The 8928-nt window shown below is 46.6% G+C and overlaps 1 protein-coding gene across 2 annotated transcripts in view; it reads right to left on the minus strand.

Moving 5' to 3' along the window:
- LPCAT3 (lysophosphatidylcholine acyltransferase 3) overlaps positions 1 to 8928 on the minus strand; it is a 42762-nt gene that overhangs the window by 1606 nt on the left and 32228 nt on the right. Inside the window, exons 2-9 of one of the 2 annotated variants that reach the window (XM_005569997.4) lie at positions 5916 to 6023; positions 5157 to 5263; positions 3985 to 4078; positions 3779 to 3816; positions 3189 to 3367; positions 1666 to 1774; positions 814 to 900; positions 552 to 718 (exon numbers count right to left, since the gene is read on the minus strand). In XM_005569997.4, coding sequence (XP_005570054.1) covers positions 552 to 718; positions 814 to 900; positions 1666 to 1774; positions 3189 to 3367; positions 3779 to 3816; positions 3985 to 4078; positions 5157 to 5263; positions 5916 to 6023 — 889 coding nt within the window. The remainder of the gene's footprint in view (positions 1 to 551; positions 719 to 813; positions 901 to 1665; positions 1775 to 3188; positions 3368 to 3778; positions 3817 to 3984; positions 4079 to 5156; positions 5264 to 5915; positions 6024 to 8928) is intronic. The other variant, XM_074006209.1, reaches the window with a different exon arrangement.

Below are 8928 nucleotides of genomic sequence, written 5' to 3' on the forward strand. Positions count from 1 at the left end.
CTGACTGGTCCTTGCATCCCGCCACCTGCCTCTGGGTCCTCACCCTGAGGATTGGAGTGGAGTGCTGATGGGCTCCCACGAGTAGCCCCCAGAGGGTACAGGAGGCAGTGCTGACTGATTAATTTTAGAGATGGAAAGCAGACCCAAGGCGGAGCTGGAGACCGTGTGCGCACGAGTCACTTGGTTCAGCAGCAGTGACTGAGTGCTGATGCCGAGATCAGTGGTGAACCAGACACTCAAGCTGCCCACACTCTAGTGGTGGGGACAAACAAGTCAAGTTTATAAACAGGGCAGTGGAGGACATAAGTCCATTGGCAGAGCTGGAGTAACACCCAGGTCTCAACGCACTTTTGTATCTTGCCTTTTTTTCAAATGACAGGAATGGTTTTTTTTGGGGGGTATAGGTGGGGATCAAAGTCTGTGTGAGTGACAGGGGGTTCTGCCCAGGTGGGAAAGACGCATAAGGGTGAACATGGTACACCCCTGCCCTCCAATCTGGGAAGACAGTGGAAGGAAGGAACCAGGGTCCAGGCTCCCCACCAGCAGCTCACCGGGCCACCCAGGCGTTGGTGTTGATGTTGAATGAGGCAATGGTGCCAGTGAAGCGGGGGTTTGTTTCAAAGAGCCACACCTTCATGTTGGCACAGGCATCCCACTTTGCCTTGCCCTTTTCTTCAAAGCCATTGAAGCCCAGGCCCGTCAAAATGCATACTCCTTCCTAAGAGGGAATAGCTCAGTTAGGGCTCTTGCCACCCCCCACACTGGCCTCCATGGCTCGTCTAAATAGGACCCGGTTTCAACTTTTCTACTTACTGTGACCAGCCAACAGGTGACGTATTTGTACAGGACAAACTTGCCCCAGATCAGCATGTACATGCAGCGGAACCAGAAGGGGTGGTTCTTGAGAGAAGAAAGCACAGTGCATTAGGGATATGGCATGACTAGGCAGTTTCTCTTAGCACTCTTCCTTTTCACACTTGTGGCTGGCTACTTCATACCTGCCTAAGGCCTGCTGCCAGATGTCCCCAATAGTCTGGCCTGATTGCCTTCACCACAGGCAGAGAGGAAGAAGCAGAGGGCCTGGAGAATATTCATTCACCTTTCCCTTGGAGAGCCCCAAGGGCAGCATTGTGTTTAACTCCTGTTTGCCTTCGTTGGCAAAGTGTTTGGAATGAGCATTTGGAATGTTAAGTACGGAGGGGCCCATATTGGATTTAAATTTAAGGAGAGAAACCTGCCCAGAATTACTGAACTGTTTTCAAGTTTTTCAGTTGGGCAGGAGCAAAAGCCAGCACTTCCCGCTTCCCTTGGTTTCTGAATTCCCTAGAAGCGCCCAAATGTATCAGTCAAGAGAAGAAAATAGGCTGGAGAATCAGAAGCTGCTGTGCTCTGAGGGGTCACGTGGATGTGATAAGGCAAGCTAGGAGTGGCTCCTAGAGAAGGCGAGGGGTGCTAAATGTGCAGCTGGCACAGCCCTGTGCCCACGAAGGTCGTTCAGTGGTGGCCAGTGAATGTGTCCCGGCCTGGCTGGCACTGACACCAACTCACAGATCTAGAGCATTTGTAGGTGATATTTCCTACTTCTCTACTATCTATAGGGATCCTTGCCTGTCCATTTTCTAGCTCTGGTGCGGTCATGCTGCTGCTGCTTTAGTAGACACTCACGTCATAGTCTTCAGTGAGGAGATAGTCTTCTGTGATGTGGGGGCTGAGCAGTGTGTAGCCCACTAGGTAGAAAAGGCCCAGACTCAGGCGCTTGAGAGCAGGAATGGTGCTGGAAAGGAACGAGTGAAGTTCCTGGTCATAGAGAGCACAGACTATTCCCTTCACCCTCTGACCTTCAGTTATGGAGAGGAGTTTTTAGGGGTGTGGTTGTCTACCTGGAATGGGATGAGAAGCTCTGCTACCCAGTGTTTCCTGTTTCAGGGAAAGATTTCTATGGCTGGCTATGAGGAATGGGGACTGCAAACCTCTAAGAGTTGTGGGAAGGTCAGGGCAGCAGACAGTGGACCAGTCTTGTGTTTACCCCTCAGGGATGCTACTGATCTCAAGGTCTTGCCAGGTTTCACAGTCTCCATTGGGACTGAAAACCCAGTGGAGGTAAGACAATAAAAATAACCACTTTGAATCTGCTCCTTCATTTCTTGGTTGAATTGATGCTGAAACACAGGATGAACAAGTTCTCAGTGAAGGAATTCTTTTGGCAATAAAACTTTTTTTTTTTTTACCTTTTTAATTTTTATTTTCTAGAGACAGGGTCTTGCTCTGCCACTCAGGCTAGAGTACAGAGGCATAGTCATTGCTCACTGTGGCTTTGAACTCTTGGGCTCAAGTGATCCTCCTGTCTTGGCCACCTGAGTAGCTAGGACTATAGGCACGTACCACCTTGCCTGGATAATTTTTTTTTGGTAGAGATGGGGTCTCACTATGTTGCCCAGGCTGGGTTTGAACTCCTGGCCTCCAGTGATCCTCCTGTTATGGCCTCCCAGAGCGTTGGGATTACAGGCATGAGCCACTGTGCCCTCCTACATTGCCTACTGATAAATAAGTATTTTTGAGACAGGATTTGGCTATGTCGCCCAGAATGGAGTGCAGTGGTGTGATCAAAGCTCACTGCAGCCTTGACCCACCTCCCCTGGGCTCAAGCAATCCTCCCACTTCGGCCTCCTACGTAGCTGAGACTACAGACACATGCCACTATGCCTGCTAATTTTTGTATTTTTTTGTAGAGACAGAGTCTATGTTGCCAGGCTGGTCTAGAACTCCTGGGCTCAAGCGATCCTCCCACCTCAGCCTCTCAAAGTGCTGGGATTACAGAGGTGAAACCACTGTGCCCAGCCTCTACCTACCTACCTACCTACCTACCTACCTACCTACCTATCAATCATAAATATATTTCATATATATGTGAAAATAGGCTTTAAAGGCAGAAATGTGACTGGTTCAGACAAAATCCTGTGGCATAAATGTGGATTTTTATGTTTGTACCAGTGTCAGAATGGATAGCTGGAAGAACCCTAAACTAAAAAGGGCCCACTCCTGGCACAGAGTATCCATTACAACAGTCCAGGGCCTGCATGACACAGGTCTCTACGCCAGGGTCATGCTGGAGAATGCAGCTTTCAGAAGAGTCACTTCAGAGTGAGTGCAATACCTACATGAACATCTGGACCAAGAGGGGCGATTACCTGTTTGGTATCTTTCCTGGTATGTCAGTCAGCTCTCCCTGCACCAGCTTCATGTAGTGATTCATTGAGAATTGGGGCCCTACCAAGAAGGCCCCATAGAAGTAGGAGAAACCAGCAACTTCCAGCAGGGAAGGAACACCCCGTATGGCATATTTCTGTTGCTCAGAGGACAAGGAATTCTATGCCAAGAAGAGAATGCATGGTTCAGGATAGCCTTGAATCTCCCCACAAGAGCCAGTTTGAGTGTTCCCCACCCGTGTGCCCCACTGACTGGGGTTCTTCAAATAGCCTTCTCTTTGGGGGATGACAAATAGTTGCTTCTTGTGGAAATGCGTATGTGTGTGCATAGCTGGCTGTTGCTGCTGTAGCAAATGCCTTGCTGGCATTGATCTCTGGACTTTGTGCAAGAGCTGGATCCTGGGCAAATTAGGTTTGTTGATCCTTGCTCGGTGCTATCTGAAAGGGAGATTGCACAGGCTGGGGAATGAGGGAGAGGCTCTGCTCTGGAATTTGGGTTCAGTCTTTGTTAACAACCTTTTTCTTCCCTTTCATTAAGTCTTGAACCTCTCTGCTGATGAACGGGTACTTACCTGATCTTTCCCTCCGTCAAAGTAGTCAACAGCCAAACCTGAGCAGAGAGAGAACGGGTGGGTAGGGTGATGGGAGAGGACACTGAGGATGTGGCCTGTAGACTGAGTGCAGCCAGGAGTGTATGGCGGAGGGGTGCCGAGGAAGTTTTTAGCGAGATGGGGGAGGTACCTACATGTAAGGAAGGCAGGCAGTGACCATCACTCACCAATCAGCTTCAAAGTCAGAACACAATGTGGCATTGTCCACTTGATATCGTAGTTGCCGGTGGCTGTGTAATAATATCCAGCCAGAAGGTAGGCCTAGGAGAGGCAGAAGTATGTATTCCAGCATCACTACTATTTCTTCTCCCTGCTCTGAAATTCAATGTTCTCTTTCCTTTTTCCTTTCTCCTCATCCCATCATTAAAAGCCTTAATAAATTCCTACCAATGGAGGTGCTGAAAACCTGTAACGGGAAGAGTGTTGCTCAAGGCTTCTCGGCAAAATGAGGGCTAAACTGAGATGAGAATTTAGATGCTGGGGCCACAGGTGCATGCCACCTCACCCGGCTAAGTTTTAATTATTTTTGTTTCACCATGTTGCCCAGGCTGGAGGGCTAATTTTTTTTTTTTTTTTTTTTTGAGACGGAGTCTCACTCTGTTGCCCAGGCTGGAGTGCAGTGGCCGGATCTCAGCTCACTGCAAGCTCCGCCTCCCGGGTTTACGCCATTCTCCTGCCTCAGCCTCCCGAGTAGCTGGGACTACAGGCGCCCGCCACCTCACCCGGCTAGTTTTTTGTATTTTTAGTAGAGACGGGGTTTCACCGTGTTAGCCAGGATGGTCTCGATCTCCTGACCTCGTGATCCGCCCGTCTCGGCCTCCCAAAGTGCTGGGATTACAGGCTTGAGCCACCACGCCCGGCCTGGAGGGCTAATTTTTATATTTTTTTTGTAGAGATGGGGTTTCACCATGTTGCCCGGGTTAGTCTTAAACTTCTGGGCTCAAGTAATCTGCCTGCCTTGGTCTCCCAAGGTGCTGGAATTACAGGTGTGAGCCACTGTGCCTGGCCTAGGCTTAGGTTCTTTGACTCATTCTAAGTTGCTTTTCTATCTTGCCTTGAAGTGACTCTCCTCCTGGATAGTGGGCTAAACCAAAGAGCCTAATGGTACAGTATGCAAAGGGTTAGCTGGTAGCCCTTCCTTGAGGCAAGCAAAGAGTTACCATTACACTCTGTGGATGGAACACCTGTGATAAGCCACCTACCTGAAGTCATACTGCTAAGTGCTGCGAGAGGGGTTAGAAATTAGGTCTGCTAATTTCTATACCACAGTCTCCTGCCTACCCCTGTCCCCTGAACTGGTGTCAGCTGTAGCCTCAGTTGCTAAGGGAAAGACGTTTACCATCTGGAAGCAAAAGGTAGTGAGGACGGCAGTGATCGTACGGCCCATTAGTCGAAGGATGAGGAACTGAAGCACAATACATAGCAGGGAGTGGTAGAGCTGGTTTCCTGGATGCAAGAAGAGAGAACATAGCCTGGTTTTTACACTCCCACCTGTCCTGAGACTTCCAATCACAACATAATATATAAAGGAAAAATGTTGGCATCAGGATCTTTTTTTCAGAATAACCTCATGTTTTGGAGGAGAGGATGGAAATTAGTTGTATAAATAAAAAGGATTATTAGGGTGTTATTGTATTTCTTTTCTTTTTTTGTTTGTTTTTTTAGAGATGAGACTTGCTCTGTTGTCCAGGCTTGAGTGCAGTAGCTCAATCATAGCTCATTGCAGCCTTGAATTCCTGGGCAAGTGCCACCACGCCCAGCTTGTTACTGTATTTTTGAATGTCTGAAGTGAAGAATGAATCTAAGTGGAGATTGCCTGGCTCATTCAGTTACATCCACAGCAGAGAGAAACTGAGGATTCTTTGTTGATGGGGTCTGGCAAGGGTAACCACCCTCAAAATGTTTTTATCTGACAGAGGAATGTACACAAAAGACAAAAAGGAAAAGTTAAGCTGTGTTCCTGTCCATACAACCCTCTTTGCAAGCAGGAGCATTATAACTTCCCTACCTATTAGATTCTCTCAAGGAAATTCCATCCAAGTCTGTTCCTTCCAGGTTCCCTCTAACTGCAGTGTCACTACTAACTTAGTTTACTCACCGAAGTTAAAATAAGCAATTGAGAGGCCTGTAAAGGTATGGTAGAGGTGGATGAGGTAGCTCTCCTTGTAGAAAAGGTAATGCCGATAAAACAAAGCAAAGGGGTAACCTAGATGGAGAAAAAGATAAGAGTGTTATTTGTGCCTGGTGCCATCCCAATTTGGTTTGGAAGTTTATCTGGCATGAAACGCAGCCCAGAGGGAGAGAGAGAAAAAAAAAAAAAACAAACATACATTATATGGATGGCAACAGAGAAGGCAATAACAGTATCCCAAGAACCAAAAGTTTTTTTGTAAATGGAAATTTTGAACTGAAGATATTAATATTTGATTGAGGCAATATAAAGCTGGGTCCTAAGACTAGGTTTCATTATAGCTTATGAACTATTGCCAGACATTTTCTCTTACTTGAATTAAAAAAAATGATACAAGGAAGCTAGGCATGGTGGCTCCCACTTGTAATCCCAGCACTCTGGGAGGCTGAGGCAAGGGGATTGCTTGAGCCAAAGAGTTCGACACCAGCCTGAGCAACATAGCAAAACCCCGTCTCTATTAAAAAACAAGATACAGAGATTTGAGGGTACCCATCTATGCTCCAGAAACACTCATTTACACTTTGTGATCTATCTTGCTAGCACAGTATTATCAGATTATGAGGACAAATATAAATTAATTATCAGGCTAAATACTGGAATTGCTGACTGCATATAGCAGTTACAAGATATGTGGAGATACTCCTCACAGTCTATAATCTGGGCATCAATCAAGTTATAAAATTCATTTAAGTATACTGGAAAAATGTCTTCTAAAGCCACGATTTAGAGTATAGTCCAAAGGCCATGACTGAACCACAGAGGATCTCTTGATGGGTCATGAACTGACTATACACGGCCAAGGGTTGCTTATTGAATTAAAAGCGGTCAATACCATTTGGTATTCCTAAACTAAAATTAGCATATTCCGTGGCTTTACTGCAGACTCACTTTCAGTGTTCTATCTAGAGGTCTGGCTGCCACGCCGGGCAACATTCCCACTGCACTAGTGCGTATGTGGAGGATGGGAATCTCCCAACTGCTTTTTGGAAAGACATTCTGCCTATTCTTTCACTGATTATTCTCTTGAGTTGGTCATGGTTTATACTTTCTGCAATTCTTGCTTTTATTTTTATTTATTTTGAGACGGGGTCTTGCTCTGTCACCCAGGCTGGAGTGCAGTGGCATGATCATAGCTCACTGCAGCCTTGACTTCCCGGGCTCAAGTGATTCTCTAACTTCAGCCTCCTGAGTAGCTGGGACCAGAGGTGCTTGCCACCATGCCTGGCTATTTTGTAATTTTTGTGGACATGAGGTCTCACTATGTTGCCCAGGCTGGCCTTGAACTCCTGGGCTCAAGGAATCCTCCTGCCTTGGTCTCCCAAAGTGTTGGGATTACAGGCATGAGCCACTGTGCCTGATGAATTGCTGCGATTCTTGCTTTAAAATTATGTAAGTGCAGTTTTATCATTGGCAATACAGTTTACTGTGAGTTTGGTTAACTCTAAAATGCTTAGAATAGTATCATACAGAAATAAATTGCTCAATTATTTGTTAAATAAGTAAATGCACAATCATATTATATGTTGGTTTCTGTCCTTCTAGTAATTATTCCCCCATACATTAAAGAAAAAAAAGTCTGGGCGTGGTGGCTCATGCCTGTAATCCCAGCACTATGGGAGGGCGAGAGGAATGGATCACGAGGTCAGGAGATCGAGACCATCCTGGCTAACACGGTGAAACCCCATCTCTACTAAAAATACACACACACAAAAAGCACACACACAAAAAACAAAAAAAAAAAAACCCAAAAACCATTAGCCGGGCGTGGTGGTGGGCACCTATAGTCCCAGCTACTTGGGAGGCTGAGGCAGAAGAATGGCGTGAACCCGGGAGGTGGAGCTTGCAGTGAGCTGAGATGGCGCCACCGCACTCCAGCCTGGGCGACAGAGCGAGACTGTCTCAAAACAAACAAACTGTACTGATGTGTGTCCTACTTTTCCCATATAACAGCATATCCACCATTTGATCTTCTTGGTGCCAGGACCAACTGGTGTTTTTTTTTGAGATGGAGTTTAGCTGTCTTTACCCAGGCTGGAGTGCAATGGCACGATCTTGGCTCACTGCAACCTCCGGCCCCTGGGTTCAAGCGATTCTCCTGCTTCAGCCTCCCAAGTAGCTGGGATTACAGGTGCCCATCACCATGCCCAGCAAGTTTTGTATTTTTAGTAGAGACGGTGTTTCACCATGTTGGCCAGCCTGGTCTCAAACACCTGACCTCAGGTGATCCACCTGCCTTGGCCTCCCAAAGTGCTAGGATTACATGCGTGAGCCACCACGCCTGGCTAACTGGTGTTTTTTTTTTATTGCTGTTCCCAAACTGGTGTTTTTTTTTTTTTATTGCTGTTCCCATAATGGGCTAGGCTCTTAATTAAATTTATAGCTTCATGCAAGTATAGCTGACCCTTGATCAACACAATTTTGAACAGCGTGGCTCCCCTTAGGCTTCCTTCTGCCTCTGCCACTGCTGAGATGGCAACCCTTCCTTTCTCCTCCTCTTTGCCTGCTCAGCCTGAAGACCATGAGGAGGAAGACCTTTATGCTGATCCGCTTCCACTGAGGGAAGAGTAAACATATTTTCTCTTGCTTATGATTTTCTTAATAACATTTTCTTTTCTACAGTTTACTTCATGGTAAGAAATACATATATAATACAAATGACATACAAAATACACGTTAACTTGTTTATGCTATTAGTAAGTCTTCTATTAGTAGCTAAGTTTTTGGAGAGTCAAAAGTTTTATGTGGCCGGGTGCGGTGGCTCATGCCTGTAATCCCAGCACTTTGGGAGGCCGAAGCAGGCGGATCACGAGATCAGGAGATCGAGACCATCCTGGCTAACACGGTGAAATTCTGTCTCTACTAAAATACAAAAAATTAGCTGGGCATGGTGGTGCGCATCTGTAGTCCCAGCTACTCAAGA

The sequence above is a fragment of the Macaca fascicularis genome, chromosome 11 (assembly GCF_037993035.2).
Source record: "Macaca fascicularis isolate 582-1 chromosome 11, T2T-MFA8v1.1".
NCBI lineage: Eukaryota > Metazoa > Chordata > Mammalia > Primates > Cercopithecidae > Macaca > Macaca fascicularis.